Below are 17,871 nucleotides of genomic sequence, written 5' to 3'. Positions count from 1 at the left end.
CTCTATCATATAACCCTATATATCACAGAGCTCAGCTTCTCTCCTCTATCATATACCTCTATATATCACAGAGCTCAGCTTCTCTCCTCTATCATATAACCCTATATATCACAGAGCTCAGCTTCTCTCCTCTATCATATACCCCTATATATCACAGAGCTCAGCTTCTCTCCTATCATATACCCCTATATATCACAGAGCTCAGCTTCTCTCCTATCATATACCCCTATATATCACAGAACTCAGCTTCTCTCCTCTATCATATAACCCTATATATCACAGAGCTCAGCTTCTCTCCTATCATATAACCCTATATATCACAGAGCTCAGCTTCTCTCCTCTATCATATAACCCTATATATCACAGAGCTCAGCTTCTCTCCTCTATCATATAACCCTATATATCACAGAGCTCAGCTTCTCTCCCTCTATCATATACCTCTATATATCACAGAGCTCAACTTCTCTCCTCTATCATATAACCCTATATATCACAGAGCTCAGCTTCTCTCCCTCTATCATATACCTCTATATATCACAGAGCTCAGCTTCTCTCCTCTATCATATAACCATATATATCACAGAGCTCAGCTTCTCTCCTCTATCATATACCTCTATATATCACAGAGCTCAGCTTCTTTCCTCTATCATATAATCCTATGTATCACAGAGCTCAGCTTCTCTCCTCTATCATATAACCCTATATATCACAGAGCTCAGCTTCTCTCTATTATATACCTCTATATATCACAGAGCTCAGCTTCTCTCTATCATATACCCCTATATATCACAGAGCTCAGCTTCTTTCCTCTATCATATAATCCTATGTATCACAGAGCTCAGCTTCTCTCCTCTATCATATAATCCTATGTATCACAGAGCTCAGCTTCTCTCCTCTATCATATAACCCTATATATCACAGAGCTCAGCTTCTCTCTATTATATACCTCTATATATCACAGAGCTCAGCTTCTCTCTATCATATACCCCTATATATCACAGAGCTCAGCTTCTTTCCTCTATCATATAATCCTATGTATCACAGAGCTCAGCTTCTCTCCTCTATCATATAACCCTATATATCACAGAGCTTAGCTTCTCTCTATTATATACCTCTATATATCACAGAGCTCAGCTTCTCTCCTCTATCATATAATCCTATATATCACAGAGCTCAGCTTCTCTCTATCATATAACCCTATATATCACAGAGCTCAGCTTCTCTCTATTATATACCTCTATATATCACAGAGCTCAGCTTCTCTCCTCTATCATATAACCCTATATATCACAGAGCTTAGCTTCTCTCTATTATATACCTCTATATATCACAGAGCTCAGCTTCTCTCCTCTATCATATAATCCTATATATCACAGAGCTCAGCTTCTCTCTATCATATACCCCTATATATCACAGAGCTCAGCCTCTCTACCCTACCAGATCCTACTCTCAGACAAATCACCTGACAAGTTCACTTTAAGCTTTTCCAAGCCAGAACATTAGCCAGCATTAACTTCCTTTCATGTTTTCTTCTTTTCACAGAGCAGAGAGCTGGAGGAATTTATTCTGCCAAGTAGGTCTGCATTATTACAATCCCTGCCCTATGTGCCAGAATGGGGAGCCTGTCTGGGACCTGAGATCCTCCCTGTATTACATGGATGGCTATTTTCTTAAATGGTTGTCATGTAATGTTATGTTACACCTGATAAGGGGCTGCTTCAGCTTCTTTATTTATAAAAAGGTTGTCGCAATAAGACAATTTCTAGCAGCCTGTCCGTCTGTATAATGCACAACAAGATGCTGTAAACTGAGGCGCCGCTTATATATCTATAGACATGGGCAGTATTATTACATGTATGTGTATCAGACAGTGGAGTTATGCCACATTCTGTATGCTTTTAGGTGAGGACAGTCCACTTAAGGATGGAGCCAATGACAAAATACCCAAACTTACTGTCAAGGTAAGAGTCCACCCATTAGACCTGACATTATGCTGTATATTGCAATTCATTGTCCGACATATATCTAAAATGGACATCCTACTACACTCAGTAATCCTATTGCCTGGTCTTTTTGCATTTTCTTAAATGGTTTATCCAGGGACAAGTTACTGATATCTTCACTGGGTTTTTGTATGTTCTATGTTTTGGGGCTCATTCCACAGGGTACGTCATACAAGGGAATAGGGATTGGAGGTAGAAAAATGAGGCTGATCTCATGATTCGGTGTCATAACCTGACCTGGCCGAGTTTGCAGCAGAATGTAGTCAGATGACACTCGCAGCAACATCCGAATGCATTACTTGATGCATTGACTCCTATGGGGGCTTTGGTTTTGTTCCCATGACAATGAGCTGGATGAACCAGAAGTCCCCATAGACATGAATGCATCACTGATGTCACTCCGAATGTCATCCGACTACCTTCTGCTGCAAACTAGGCCACAGATCGGATGTACATACGGTTGTGTGCATGGGGTTTCAGTTTCTGAACATTCAGAACCCAGGCCCAATGTAAGCAAATGTAAGTGTCTGGGTAATCCCTTTTAAACTACGTATGTATATGAAGTTCCCCGTAAACATGGAGCAAAGACAGATCCGGCCTACTCTTCCCCAACAAATGATGTCTGATGTCATAACAGATACTGATTCCTGGTTTTCTAGTTTAATATACAAATCTGTGTCCATGGGTAGTTTATTTCCTGGCCATATGTATATTTTTTGGGGCTGCACAGAGGGCACACATCCAATTCATAATTCCTGTCCTAGCTTCTCTCCACATTGTGTGACATTTCTACATCATGTGACAGTCTATTGGGATCCGAAATAGTACAACATAGGCCAGGTAGGCATTGGGAGGATGCCCAGGAGTATTATCCATCCAAATGGGAGGTCCTCCAGTAATTGCTGAATAGACAGAAGAGGACACTCCTAGGACTTGGTTGATATTCACCATGTTATCTCTGTGTCCAGTCCTTTGCGTAGCTCTTGTGAGCTCTCGGCTTGTGTGCTATGAATATTAACAGTGCATTAATATGAATGTCTACTGTGGTGATAGGCTCGGGAGCACTGTCTGAAGATGCTGGAAGAAGCCATCAGTAAAAATGCACAAGTGACCAATACTGTTGATCGGTAAGATATTTCTTTCTTCCTTTTGCCTTTAAGGGGTTGTCTCACCATTAAACATCCTATTCACTGTGTAGATCCTGTAAATGAATGGCTGACATTTACATGCTGTTAAATAATGATTCTGTGAAGAATTATGATATACTTACATAGTATGGCGCCACCTGGTGTCCAGAGTGTATAGCAATGTGTATGTCCATGTAATGAGTGTAGTGCTGGCGGACACACATGCTCAGTAATTCTCTGTACTGTCCGGTCCCTGCATAATGATCCTCTGCTCATTGCAGGGGAGCCAACAAAATAGCTTTGTGTCCCGCTAGTCAGCAGTAGCATGGCAGTATAGCTGAGAAGTAAGAGGAGCTTGCAGATGGGGAAGGAGACTGATGCTGTCTGGAGTATAGAAGCACTAAGGGGGAAACACAGAGGCTAAGGGCTAGTTCACAACGGGTTCCATGTGTACATATTCCGACGCGACTGCCGCGATGGGATGCCGGTGCAGTGTGATACTAGCTAGCGGAAAAAAGAAGTGAGCGGCTCCCATTGAAGTCAATGGGAGCAGCGGATTTTCCGCATCAAAATCCGCTGCCAACTTGCCCCATGTGAACTAGCCTTAAAAAAAACATGAAAATGATGAATGGGATATCCCGTTTTTATTGTAGTATATATGTGTATATTGTGTTTATGTATAAGAAGGGAGGAAATGTAGAACATATATAACATTTCTATTTCATGTTTATTCAATCCAGAGTGGACGTCTCTTCCTCTGCTACAGACCTAGAATATGAGGTTTTCCGAAGCAGCAAAATGGCAAACCTTTATAAAGCAGCAGTATTGAAAAAGGTAGGAAAATAATTCTCTGTACACTCCTGCAGAGCCTGTGTGATTCACCCGTTCCACCCTTGTGTATACTTGAATACAATACATCTAGTGTAATCTGCCCTCTATGAAGGCTTGGATGCTTTCTCCCTTCTTATTCTGACATTTACAAGCTCTTTTTCCTCCCTCTAACACTAAAGTAAAGGGAGGGAAAGAGTAGACCGTAAAGAAAGCCTACACGTTTAGGAACAGGGGGGCAGATTTAAGACTGGGATTTCATATGCCAGTCTTAATAAAGGTCCTGACAGGCAAAAGGCATGCCTGATTTATCAAGAAGATCTGACTTCTTAAAGAGGACCTTTCATGGGTTTGGGCACAGGCAGTTCCATATACTGCTGGAAAGCTGACAGTGTGCTAAATTCAGCACACTATCTGCTTTCCCGATCTGTGCCCCGGGTGAAGAGCTATCAGTCCCGGTACCGTAGTCTGTCCTTCTCCACAGCAGCGCCTATTGCGCTGTACAGTGTGAGTGGGAAGGAACGCCCCCTCCCCTCCTGATAATACTCATCTATGGACGAGCACTGTGAGCAGAGGGAGGGGGCGTTCCTCCCTGCTCACACTGTACAGCGCGATAGGCGCTGCTGTGGAGAAAGACGTTCCTGACAGACTGTCAGAAACGCCCTTCTGACTGTAAAGCGCCCTTCTGACTGTAAACCTAAAATGAATGCAAAGTTTTCCATAGTCTCAAAATGAGGTTCAAGCGCAGACCATGGCAAGAGTGGTGCTCTAACTGAGGAAAATTTCGGCCATCCCCTTTAAATGTGCTGTTAATTCCACACTTTCAGAATCCGACATAGGGGTTGAACATCTCATTAATTCTGACTTTCTTTAGGTCGCTGAGATAAATAAGGCTACAAAGGACGGAGAGACTTATGTGACACTCGGGTCTTTTGACTTTACACCGAAAAATGAGACAAAAATGGATGCACATGAAGATGGATTTGTCACTGCGTCTCAGTTGCAAGGGGTGTGTAATAGCATTTAGGCAGAACTCTACATTACAATCTGATGGTACTTTATATATTGTGTAGGTGACAATACTAATTGTATTTCTTATTGTGTTGTCAGTTTAAACGTAAGAGAGTGGGGGCGCCATCACTTTTCCAAACTGCCTCAAGTTTACTGCAAGATACCCCAGTAGATGTTGAGGTACAACACAAAGAGCCCAATCCAGGCTCCTCCAAGACAAGTGACCCTAACATTTCTAGCACCCCTCCCGAAAAGACTGAAAGTCCTAGTAAAATGCTTAACAGTCCTAATAAGAAGTCCCGGCTGAGCAAGAAGAAGCAGGAGCTGGCCTCCGCCGCCGCTAAAGACTCCCAGGACATTTCTAAGTTCTTCTCATTCCAGACTAAATCTAAACCCTCAACTAGCGCCCATAGTCTAGCAAAAAGTGGCAGTCCTGTTCATGACCGCACCTCTTGTAGTGACACTTGTGAAATCCATGAGGCCTTCTCCTCGGACCCACTGAATGGACTGCAAGGTAGCAGTAATAAACCAGATGGAGATAAGCAGGACCATAGTAGAGAAAGTAAAGCCTCGCCATCAGATAAAAGCCATCTTGGTCTGGATAACTTATCCGAACAGTCTTCTGACATCAGTAACCTCACAGATCCTTCTAAGACTAGAGACGTGGAAAATGAAGATCTGCAGCCATTAGAAACATGTACTGTGAAGGTCCTAAAGGAGCCATTACTGCAAAGCCAGGAGGTATCACAGGTGATGCCTGAGGTGTTTAGTAGGTAAGTCTGGTTATAGGTGCACTAGAAACCAATATCATAACTAAGATACTTAGAAGATGTTAATGGTCAATGTCTTCCCTTCATAGCGGATCCAGATCTCCCGAGCCTGAGAAGAATGAACTGGAGCAGGAGGTTAGATGTTATTATTGTGTTTTATTAACCCTTACACAGTCATGGCTTTGTACAATTCTGTGAACACCAAGCCCTAGATCAGGGGTGCACAATGTACAGTCCAGGGCCACATGGGATACACCCGCTGCCATTCTGTAGAGCCCTCCATTTTGTGTCTAGTGGTTGGTTCACGTGTATTTAACATGTCAAAAAGAAGACGGTCTCTTGGATTCCCATATATTGGCAGACCAGGGATTTCCTTACCTTTTTGTGCGGGATGCCAGGATGAATTCGATGGAGAGGTGACTATGGGTGTGTGCGGCATTTTCAGCTACTCGCACAAGGTGCAGTGGAGAGTGTTACATGCATAGAAAAAGGTTAATTAGAATTCAGAGAGTATAGCTGTGTATATGTAAGATAGTCAGAGTAGGAAATGAGACAATAGCCCAAGGCTTATGCCCTCTAGATCTGTAGAACATGTCAGTGACCCCTAGTTTTGGGATATTTATAACCACCCCATACCAGATGGCAAGAGTTGTCTTCATCATGGCTTCCCATGAGTGTAATGTGGCAGGTGGGAGTTTTATATTTTATTATTCAGGTTTTATTTGTGTATTCCCAAAGTAGGAAAGTTGTCTCAAAACCCCTTTTCAAGGTATCAATACCTCTATTATTCCATGTTATGGCAGGACACTGTGGAACCAGCACATAAGAGGCAAAGAAGAGAAGAAAAGTCATTCTCCATCTTGTCTAATCCCGAAAAAGGGAGTAGTGGGCAAGGTAAAAAGAAGGTGACTTTTGACCCAAACCTCTGCCAAGAAGACAAAGAAGGTACGGCCAAAATCCTGCAACCACCTGGGAATAAAGTGGTGACCCTGAAAGAGACAGCTGACATAGTGGTGAAATACTTGACCCCGTTCTTCCGAGATGGAAAGTTTGCATCCAAAGTAAGTGCAGCTTTACAGTGCAGGATATTTGTGTTTTCTGTAGGGAGATGTTGTGGGGTCGTTGTGTATGGAGGAATTCTGCTCAAGTTCCCCAAGTCATGATTTTGCATGGAGTTAAACTTGGAATATTTGCAGGAATAGTTTCCTTGTTGTAGATGAAGTCTTCCTCTTATCCAGGTCCATGACTTTTCTTATTACAGGACTTATTTAAAGGATTTGCCCGGCAGCTGTCTCACCACTTAGCGGGGGATAAGAAAGCACCACTGCGAAGAACTGGTAAACTCTCAGCTTTTATTAATATAGCAATGGACTGCCATATGTTCCTCATATAACTTGCATGGATATAGTGGATACATGCCAGCTATGAAAAGTCAATTGAAATATAGTGGAACCAACTCATCAATGGTCAACCTTAATCTAGACTGTATGGGGGAGACTTATAAAGACTGGCATTTCATAAGACAGTCTTAATAAGGGTCCAGACAGGCGCACTTAAATTATTTAGCCTTTTAAAGGGAATCTGTCAGGCCGAATTGGAACAGTAAGCCACCCACAGGTCCTTATGACACGTTGCCTTTAATAAATCAGGTGCAGCCTGTGTGCCAGAATAGAAGTCTGTGTAGAATTCCTGTATAACTCGTGTCAGAAAACGTTTGTGATCTTTAATAAATATGTCGGGCTTCAAAGTGCAGAATGGGGGATGTAGTGTAGATTATTAAATATTAAATAGTTGCTAGCTTTTCAGCAAGTCTTGTATAAAGGAATTGTACTATAGTATAAAATAACCTGGAATATATCTTGTCAGAAAAAGTGTTTCTTTGTTTATCTGGCTCTTTTACTCCTGCCCTCCTTTCTAAACTGACATTCACTCTGAAATCTCTCCTGAGTCCGCCTTGGCCTTCCAAGATGGACTGCAGGCTCACTGAGGAATCTAATTGCAGGGTAGGAAGAGGAGAACCTGAATTAGGGAGCAGAAAAGATACAACCTCACTCCAAGTGCTTTTAGGCCCAGTTCACATCTGCGTTTGGTATTCTGTTCGGGGAGTCTGCTTTGGGCCCCCGCAATGAAACTATGTGCTAGGACTTGTAGAAAATCTCATGATCCTGATCTCTGCAGTTACTCTGTGTACGCTCCGCTAACAGGACACATTCCTGAGAGGGAACAAATGATTAACCTGACCCGGTGCCACTCTCCCCAGCAATAGCTGTAGGCACATATAGGTGTACCTACATGTAGGTGTAGGCACCTGAACTACGCTAACATTATATATACAGTATATATATATATATATATATATATATATATATATGTACACACACACATTGGCTTGGTAGGTGGACGGTTACTTAGTACAGTTGAAAAAAGACGTTTGTCCATCAAGCACAACCATGGGATAGGAAAGGACATGACTGAAGGGACGGTGTCCATGTTTCCTCTGTAGAATGGGGAAATCACTGTTCTCCTCTTGCACCCCGCCCTCAGTAAAGCAGGTATCCATGTGTTATTTCATTGTATAATGGAAAGTCTTGCAGCTTACCAGAATCCTTTGACAGTAGATGGTGAGAGGATGTGACGGACATACATCTAATGTGCATGACCTGCCTTCTCCTCAGCCTGTATACTCTAGTACTCAGTATGTATCCTGACCCTGAAGTACAGCCAAGACATCAGAAGCTATAATTATGTTCCGTCATCTTTATTTTCTGCTTCTCTTTAGTTAAAGAAGAAGCTCAGAAACTGATCAAGATGTTTTTCAAGAATCGGGCCATTTGCGAAAGCGAAACGGACTGGCGGGAGATACTGGATGCTGCCACCTGATGCTAGAAGACCGAGCTACAGTGACAATCCTGCTGACATCTATGCACTTACAGGCTACCTCACGGCCAGTGTCCTGGGGGGAGGCTTGTTGCTCAGCAGTACCTGCTGCTTTCACTACAATGAAATATTCTTTTTCTTAGACTTACATTTTTTTTAATGGTCTTCTGAACTACATCCAAACATGCTATCAGTATACGGTACTACTGTATTATACTCCGGTGCTACCCACTCACTGACCTGAGTAATGGTGTATACTGGGTCTTGTTTAGGATACAACTATCTTATTGTCTCCCCAATCTGTTCCTTACCCAAGTGCTTGAAGTTCTTACAAACCAAAGTGATCTGAACTCACTGTAAGTGGACTTCCCTGTATGTGCTGCTAGTTCTATCCTGTACAGTAGTGCCATCTAGTGGACGATGATGGCACAACAGCTATAGTATTGATGTCTGAATTGGACATCACAGATCGGGGTTGTTCCTGCTGCTACCATTTTCTCTTGCTAGTGCATCAGCAACTACACCTTCACCCCTTATCTGCGCAGTTTTCTTCTACTCCCTCCTTCCAAGACGAGAAAAGAATCCCCTGACTATCTCTGTTTTTCAGGTATTTTTATTTTTTGTTGCTTTTGGCTGGGGAATAGTTTGTCTATTAACAGAGAAAATAGAGATTATAATTTAATATTAAAATAAAATTATTATTATTATTATTTTTTTTTTGCCATCGTAGCGCCAGGATTGTTTTCTATACTTCCAGGCTGTTTTGTCTCTATCTATCGTTCTGTTTATGTACATGAGCAACACAACAAGGTAATAAACAGAGAACTGAAAATGTCTCTCTTGTTCTATGGACGCCATTTTTTTCCTTTTAGAAGGGTTTCACAGAAGGGAAACAAATTTATTAATGAAGTAAATTATAGAATTTATTAATTACACAAATACTACCAGAGTTTGAGTCTGCCTTGAGCACGGGGGTGTATGGTTGTACATATTGGGGCAGGATTACTCAAACTGTTTAATGGTTTGGGCTATTGTTATTTTCATCCTCTGTTAAGAAAAGGGGGGTCTCATTTATGTCATTGGGTCCATCAGATTCAGACTGCACCTCTATATTCTCAAATAAGTTTTTATTAAAATATTAGCACAAATATAACCTGAATATAGACATTTTAAGCTCTAAAGTGCACCAAATTATGACTTATTATGTAAGTTAATATACCAGGGACCAGATAGATAGTTCCTGCAGCAATACTAATGCGCGTCTATGTACAGTATGAAAAAGGAAGACGTTTAAGGAACTTATAAGGACACAGTCACTTGGGTCAAAAGTCAGGACTGTCTCGCCAAAAGAGGGAGATAAAAATATTGATATAACTCCTGTTGGTTACTTTAAATATGTACCAAAATTCTACACTTTTTTGGTTCACAGTGTTGCATCTTACGCGCTCTTCTGCTGCAGTATGGCCACATTAAAACCATTTCACCTCTGACCCTCTACTAGCAGCCGCGTCTGACTAAGGTTTCCAGCCAAGACGTCACATGTAATTTGCAATTCCAGGAAAAGAATTTTGGAGCTTCTAGAAACGTTCCAGATGTATGAAGGTCCCTATGACAGATTCATATATATATTTAAAACTACCGGATCCACAGTATTGATAAATGCGTCAAATTATTTCCAAATGTCCATAAAGGGAATATAATAAATTGCTACTAGTAGAACCCTACAAATTAGTGCCAGATACTACTTTATGTAATACTTCGTGTATTATGTGCATAAGTTTTTGAAACACTTGTTGTTAGAAAATAAAACAATGTGTCTGCTCCAAAACAAATTTAAGGAGCCACCACAGACCATAGAACAGGTCACTAATCTAAAATTGGTAGGGGTCAGACTGCTAATACCCTCACTGATCAGCTGACTGAAGGCGCTGCCGTTCTATGGTGAGTATCATAACCCCATAATCGTTTACCTGGCACACCTCTGTACTTTTGGTAGTAGCTGTGCCCGCTACTGCAATTCAGAACTGTGAGCTGCAGTACCAGGCACAACCACTAGACTATATATGGCACTATCTCTGTCAAACAGTGAATGGGTGTGATGCTTATCAGAGGACTGTGTGGGTCCCTCAGCTGATTGGTGGGGGTGTCGGGAGTTGGACCCCACTGATCTGATGTTGATACCCTGTTCTAAGGATAGGCCATCAATATCGAAATCTGGAATGAACCCCTTTAATATTATATACATGTATGAGAAAAATGACTGGACTATGAATGTTACCATAACGTGCTCTGTCTCTATAGGTTCAGTAAAAGCTGGCGATGGTTCGGCAGAGGGGCTTCTACAAGAACTGCTGGATTCAGGTAGCTCCTGGCTGGTGGTCCCTATCAGTACCCAGCAGGCTTCTTATATTGATGCTCTGTAGACAATGTACCGTTTCATTGTTTTAATATTTTACACCATACAATAGGTAGTGAAATACATCTGAAGATATCAGCAGAGTCTTTGGGGACAGCTATATAACAAATATGTCAGCGTGTTGTTGATTTGGGGCCATGTGTAATGGATATCACTCCGCCACAGCTTTCACGTCACAATAACAGATTGTTACTTTGACAGCTCTACAGTAGAGGTAGGGGCTTGGGAATATTAATCACAGACATCCCCAAACAAGAATAATAGAAAAATCTTCTTTCATTCTCTTCTTTTTTGGGGGGCCTATTCAGTCAGAGAAATATAGTGAAATCTGTCTGTATCCCAGGGCTCAGCCATGTCCCCCTCCTCCTTACAGCCATGTGTCTGTCTGGAGCAGTTGGACAAAAAGAATGTTAATGTTTACTCGGCACATAGGTGGGCGGGGTTTCACTTGCACGGGATTGGTTGTAAATGAATTACCACAGTGTGAAGCTGATATAGCAGAGCTGGATTTGAGTCAGTTTGCATTACATACAGAGGTAACGGACTCCCTATCTCAGCCCTTATCAGCCAAATTCAATTAATCTGACTGATAAGAGACTCAGAAATCCCAGAGCTCTCATCTCCTCTATCTGTGTCATTTAAGTAGTGGAGCTTCTCAAACAGCTCAGAGCTGCTCCCAGCCCCTCCCTCCCCCTCTGAGAGCAGGCAGCTACATCACTTGACAAATGAGCAGATAATCCCAAGGGCTATAGAAACGGAGTGTAAACAATGAAGTGAATAAATTAAGATAGCAGCCAAACAATGCAGTTTTGATAAAGCAATGCATTTAGGAAAAGTCTTAAATCCACATAAACTAGCAGTATAGATAGGATCCTTGTGATGGGACAACCCCTTTAAGGATCAGATTAGCGTGGATTAACCCTTGCCATCTCTGCAGGATTTCTACAAAACTGACACAAACAGCGAGGGTGACTATATTTCTTCATTACTTTGGTCAGTCATTTCTAGGTTTAGTGTTCCTTTAAGCATCCTCAATTTGCACCCTACACATCATTCAGTTTAGCAGGATGTGGGCAGATTCCTATAGACAGTCACCTTCAGATCTGAATCATTATTTTAAAAGCAAATGGATACTTTATACATAGCCATTGATCTAATGCCACGCCAGTGGTTTGTAGGGTCAAGTAGAAGAGCTGTGAAGGTATTGGACATGAATCTCATGACTCCACACACACAGATATGGAGTGGTCCATTCAGTCTGTGGGCGTGGATGTATTTGAGCAGTGGCAGTGCCCGATGGCTGTTCATTCTTGGCAGTATAATGATTAGTCTAAAACTAGACCATGGGGGTCAGATATTCACTTATAGGGTTGTCCAAAATTTGCGCTGAAAGCTATGGCTATGACTACAATCATTTTATGGGCAGCTGTAAGAAAAATGTGAAGCTTGGCGCAGCTGATCCTAGCCCGTGATCCACTTTGATGGAGGGCGTTCCCAGTTCTGTGCACACGTACGTCAGAGTCATCTCCATAGGCAGGAATAGAATTAGGCAGAAAATAAGTTACATGTATATAGTAAGAGGTTTGTGCTCAGTTAGCAGCAGTGTTCTGGTTCTCTATGATCAAGGCCAGTATATGGTACAGCTGTTTAGCCTGTGGAATAAGGAGAAAAAACTAAAGTTAGAACATTTGATGACAGCTGGTGTGTCCCAGTTAAAGGGGATGTCCAGACATACTTTCCAGCCTGATCAAGTATGGAGAGATTCAACTGGATGCCGTCTGACATCTAGCGAGTCTTATGCCAGCTCCCAATGATGAGAATAGGATTCATGCATGATACTTCAAATTTTTTTTTAACGTGTTTTGTATTCATGAATTTTTGGCTCTATTTATTAATAAATTATGATTTTTCATTATGTTTATTTATTTGACTAGTTAATAGATTTGGGGCATATACCGTATTTTTCGGACTATAAGACGCACCGGACAAGGTTTTAGAGGAGGAAAATAGGGAAAAAAAAAATTTTAAGGAAAAAAAATTGGTGAAATATTTAATAACCTAATAATATAATATTTCACCAATGTAAATAGAACCAGGGGCTTTCGGACACAGGGATACCAAATGTGTATGTGTTTCACAGTAATGTTTTTGTTTTATATGTATTCTAGGGATATGGGGGTGATTTGAACATATCTATCTATCTAATCTATCTGTCTGTCTGTCTGTCTATCTATCTAATCTCATCCATGGATGGAAAGAGACCACCTGCAGTGAAGCTATGCAAGAAGAGAAAAAGGGGCGGGCCAGACGGGTGAAGGAGGTGTGGTTTTCTAAGCAAACTTGAAAACACACCTCTTTCACCCGTCTGGCTCGTCCCTCCTTCACTGCCTCTCAGATCTTGCTCCTGCAATTAAGCCACACAGGCAGGGAAGTAGGGGCGGGCCAGACGGGTGAAGGAGGCGTGGTTTCAAGCTTGCCGAGAAAACCACGCCTCCTCCTCCCGTTTGGCCCGCCCCTCCTTCCCTGTCTGTGTCGCATGTTTGCAGGAGCCAGATCTGAGAGGCAGTGAAGGAGGGGCGGGCCAGACGGGAGAAGGAGGCGTGGTTTTCTCAGCAAGCTTGAAACCACGCTTCCTTCACCTGTCTGGCCCGCCCTTACTTCCCTGCCTCTCATATCTCGCTCCTGCAAACACGCGACACAGACAGGGAAGGAGGGGCAGAGCAGGCAGGCACCGTGCTGCTCTCCTTTTTGTTCGCACAGACGGGAGACAGACGCTGCGCACGCTGCATTCGGACTATAAGACGCACACACATTTTCCTCCCATATTGGGAGGAAAAAAAGTGCGTCTTATAGTCCGAAAAATACGGTATGTACCATTATTTTTTATTCAGAATGGTCATCGGATTTATATTACATATTATCACCCAAAGCTGTCCATGTGCTCACCTCCTGGAGCTCCATCCACAACGTGTGAGGGTCAGTAGCGGTGCCGTAGTGCAATTCCACTCCCGGAAATGTGTTACTGTCTAGAGGACGCATGGTGCGCATACTCTGCACGTCTTGTAGATTGACAGTCAGGCTTGGTTGCTGTATACATAAGATACAGGCATAAGGAAATATTCCATAACAAACAAGTAATGAAAATAAGGAATAAGGGCAAATAAACTAATACTGTGTCACCTTTAGACAGTACAATGTTAGTTTAGACTGCGCCAGAATGTCTACTGCCAACTGAAAATCTGGTGCAGTATTTGGGTCCATTCACACGGAGTAAACGCACGCTCATTTTGGCACAATACACGTGTAAAAATAAGACTCACATTGACTTCAATGACATTTTACACGTGTGTTATGACATGGTTTTTTTTTTTACACGTGAAAAAAAATATCATTGAAGTCAATGGGAGTCTTATTTTTACATGTGTATTTTGCTAAAATGAGCGTACGTTTACTCAGTGTGAATGGACCCTTAGATTGTCTAACATTACACCACATATTAGTTAACTTAGCTTCTGAAAAAATTTTGGCACGTTGTTCAGAATTTTGAAGTATTTTCTGGTGCTCAGTTTTATATATTAAGCTCCCTGCCCTTTCTCACTATCCCCATCCATCCGCATGTACGATTTCTGGCGCAGAATTCTGGTACATTTTATTAGTTTACCTGCCCAATAGTGTGTAATCTGCTAGTGCTAGTCCATCAGCCACCACTAGGTGGAGCTCAGGAGTTTAACGCATACTATTTTATTATTGAGTTCAATATATAAGAGTATGCAGGGGACTCTTAGATGCCCCTAGTGATGATAACGGGAAGCCTGAGTGTTATCATGTGTATGAAGAGGAATAGATATACACAGATTTCCTGATTCCTTGTGTTATTTACATAATCCTTGATAACAAAACCCTTGATCTGTTTAGCCTAGATTAAAGCCCATCAGGAGGTATGATAAAGGTGGGGGATAGGAGGAGTTCTAGATGAACCAACCCCTAAATAAAGAGGAATGACCCCTAATATACCTGTGAATTGAACATATTGGGTCTGATAATTTTTTTAAAGTTCTTCTTATTGCTCTGGAACCTATTGTAAGATTTATCATTTAAAGTTATATTTTTTTTCAGCCATTTACTCCATCCAGTACAATTTGGTTTTAGTATTTGAGTAAGTGAGATCCCACAGTGAGCAATAGAGTTATTCAGGTATCAGTAACGCCATGACAGTCCCTCTCAGTCCACATTAATAATCCCTTCCATACTGTATATAGTGTATCGCAGAGGCACGGCCGGCACATTACCTGGCTGTTGTTTTGTAGTATGAGAAGCTGCTGGTGGTTGACAGCCACAAAACATGGGGTGAGAATATCCGGCTTGCTGATCCTCTTTATAAGGAATATGCTGTATTCGAAGAGTGGAAGTGTCGACACGGTTTCTAAAAAGATAAGAATGTAACATTTGGTCATTTCTATGTGCATAAGAAAAACTTTCCATTGATATATTGCTACCATTAAAGTGTTAAGTGTTTCTCTTTTTTTTTTGCTATGGTATAGGGAGCAGAAGCTGAACAGTTTTGGAATAAACTTTATTAGCTTTCTTTTACCAGAAAACAAGTTCTAAAGTTCCCAATACTAATGTTCTAACTAAGCGCTGTTAGAGAGATCCATCCAGTGTTCACCCTGTATTGCTAGTATATACAGAGAAAGCACTTTCCATGGGTAGGGGGGTGTCACTTCAAATAGCGGTATCTCTGGTGTTACCATTATACCATTTACAAAAGTACTTGTGGTGTTCTGCTGAGAACTACAGTCATGGCCAAAAGTTTTGAGAATGATACAAATACAAGAATGATACAAGTCTACTGCTTCAGTTTTTCTAATGGCAATTTGCATATACTCCAGAATGTTATAAAGAGTGATCAGCTTAACAGCAATTACTTGCAAAGTCAATATTTGTCTAGAAAATGAACTTTATCCCCCAAAACACATTTCAACATCATTGCAGCCCTGCCTTAAAAGGACCAGCTAACATCGTTTCAGTGATTGCTCCATTAACACAGGTGTGGGTGTTGATGAGGACAGGGCTGGAGATCAATCTGTCATGATTAAGTAAGAATGACACCACTGGACACTTTAAAAGGAGGCTGGTGCTTGGCATCATTGTTTCTCTTCTGTTAACCATGGTTATCTCTAAAGAAACACGTGCACGCATCATTGCACTGCACAAAAATGGCCTAACAAGGAAGAGTATCGCAGCTAGAAAGATTGCACCTCAGTCAACAATCTATTACATCATCAAGAACTTCAAGGAGAGAGGTTCCATTGTAGGCAAAAAGGCTCCAGGGCGCCCAAGAAAGACCAGCAAGCGCCAGGACCGTCTCTTAAAAGTGTTTCAGCTGCGGGATCGGGCTACCAGCAGTGCAGAGCTTGCTCAGGAATGGCAGCAGGCAGGTGTGAGTGCATCTGCACGCACTGTGAGGCGGAGACTCTTGGAGCAAGGCCTGGTCTCAAGGAGGGCAGCAAAGAAGCCACTTCTCTCCAGAAAAAAACATCAGGGACAGACTGATATTCTGCAAAAGGTACAGGGAGTGGACTGCTGAGGACTGGGGTAAAGTCATTTTCTCTGATGAATCCCCTTTTCGATTGTTTGGGACATCTGGAAAACAGCTTATTGGGAGAAGACGAGGTGAGCGCTACCACCAGTCTTGTCTCATGCCAACTGTAAAGCATCCTGAAACCATTCATGTGTGTTGTTGCTTCTCATCCAAGGGAATCGGCTCTCTCACAGTCTTGCCTAAAAACACAGCCATGAATAAAGAACGGTACCAGAATGTCCTCCAAGATCAACTTCTCCCAACCGTCCAAGAGCAGTTTGGCGATCAACAATGCCTTTTCCAGCATGATGGAGCACCTTGCCATAAAGCAAAGGTGATAACTAAATGGCTCAGGGAACAAAACATAGAGATTTTGGGTCCATGGCCTGGAAACTCCCCAGATCTTAATCCCATTGAGAACTTGTGGTCAATAAGATAAGATAAGATAATCCTTTAATAGTCCCACCTTGGGGAAATTTCAGAGACGGGTGGACAAACAAAAACCTACAAATTCTGACAAAATGCAAGCATTGATTGTGCAAGAATGGACTGCTATCAGTCAGGATTTGGTCCAGAAGTTGATTGAGAGCATGCCAGGGAGAATTGCAGAGGTCCTGAAGAAGAAGGGTCAACACTGCAAATATTGACTTGCTGCATTAACTCACTCTAACTGTCAATATAAGCTTTTGTTACTCATAATATGATTGCAATTCTATTTCTGTATGTGATAAAAACATCTGACAAACACACAAAAACCAGAGGGCAGCAGATCATGTGAAAATAGAAGATTTGTATCATTCTCAAAACTTTTGGCCATGACTGTACATATGTTACCAATACGGCAGCTCTAATAGAAACCACTAAATCACTAGTCCCTACACAATAGTAAAAAAAAATATGAAAGCGTTACAGTGTAAAACGTAGTAGTAAGTACATAGCACTGCCAGAAATGAACGCTGCTGAAAATGGGTCAGTGTCGTATGTCACATAGAATAGAGCTAATCTAGTGTCCTATTGTAAAACTGTCCTAACTCATCCATAAAGGGAACCTTTCACCACCTCCATCAACTCTTGTTTTTAGCATCTATTAATCAGAACTGCTGCTGAACTGTTTCTCTAGCCCTCACTATTCCTGATCAATCAATGTTGTTAGTTTTCGTGCCTGATATTCTATTCAGGCTCTGTACTGTCAGGACGGCGGTGTCAGACAGCATCAGACAAAGGGTGTGATTCTGAGGCCTGACACTAGCTGTCTCTG

The 17,871-nt window shown here is 41.9% G+C and overlaps 2 protein-coding genes across 3 annotated transcripts in view; one reads left to right on the top strand and one right to left on the bottom strand.

Moving 5' to 3' along the window:
* RECQL5 (RecQ like helicase 5) overlaps positions 1 to 9,413 on the top strand; it is a 69,398-nt gene extending 59,985 nt beyond the window's left edge. The window contains exons 11-20 of the mRNA XM_075277247.1: positions 1,543 to 1,573; positions 1,903 to 1,961; positions 3,057 to 3,130; positions 3,871 to 3,964; positions 4,833 to 4,967; positions 5,069 to 5,742; positions 5,829 to 5,874; positions 6,543 to 6,800; positions 7,001 to 7,076; positions 8,519 to 9,413. Coding sequence (XP_075133348.1) covers positions 1,543 to 1,573; positions 1,903 to 1,961; positions 3,057 to 3,130; positions 3,871 to 3,964; positions 4,833 to 4,967; positions 5,069 to 5,742; positions 5,829 to 5,874; positions 6,543 to 6,800; positions 7,001 to 7,076; positions 8,519 to 8,619 — 1,548 coding nt within the window. The 3' untranslated portion in view covers positions 8,620 to 9,413. The remainder of the gene's footprint in view (positions 1 to 1,542; positions 1,574 to 1,902; positions 1,962 to 3,056; positions 3,131 to 3,870; positions 3,965 to 4,832; positions 4,968 to 5,068; positions 5,743 to 5,828; positions 5,875 to 6,542; positions 6,801 to 7,000; positions 7,077 to 8,518) is intronic.
* Positions 9,414 to 9,821: 408 nt separating this feature from the next.
* The window catches only part of MYO15B (myosin XVB), a 54,166-nt gene continuing 46,116 nt past the window's right edge, over positions 9,822 to 17,871 (bottom strand). For both annotated transcript variants that reach the window (XM_075277241.1, XM_075277242.1), the window contains exons 41-43: positions 15,322 to 15,455; positions 13,979 to 14,119; positions 9,822 to 12,684 (exon numbers count right to left, since the gene is read on the bottom strand). In XM_075277241.1, coding sequence (XP_075133342.1) covers positions 12,622 to 12,684; positions 13,979 to 14,119; positions 15,322 to 15,455 — 338 coding nt within the window. In that variant the 3' untranslated portion in view covers positions 9,822 to 12,621. The remainder of the gene's footprint in view (positions 12,685 to 13,978; positions 14,120 to 15,321; positions 15,456 to 17,871) is intronic.

The sequence above is a fragment of the Leptodactylus fuscus genome, chromosome 6 (genome assembly GCF_031893055.1).
Source record: "Leptodactylus fuscus isolate aLepFus1 chromosome 6, aLepFus1.hap2, whole genome shotgun sequence".
Lineage (NCBI taxonomy): Eukaryota > Metazoa > Chordata > Amphibia > Anura > Leptodactylidae > Leptodactylus > Leptodactylus fuscus.
This window is presented reverse-complemented; position numbering and strand designations above follow the sequence as displayed.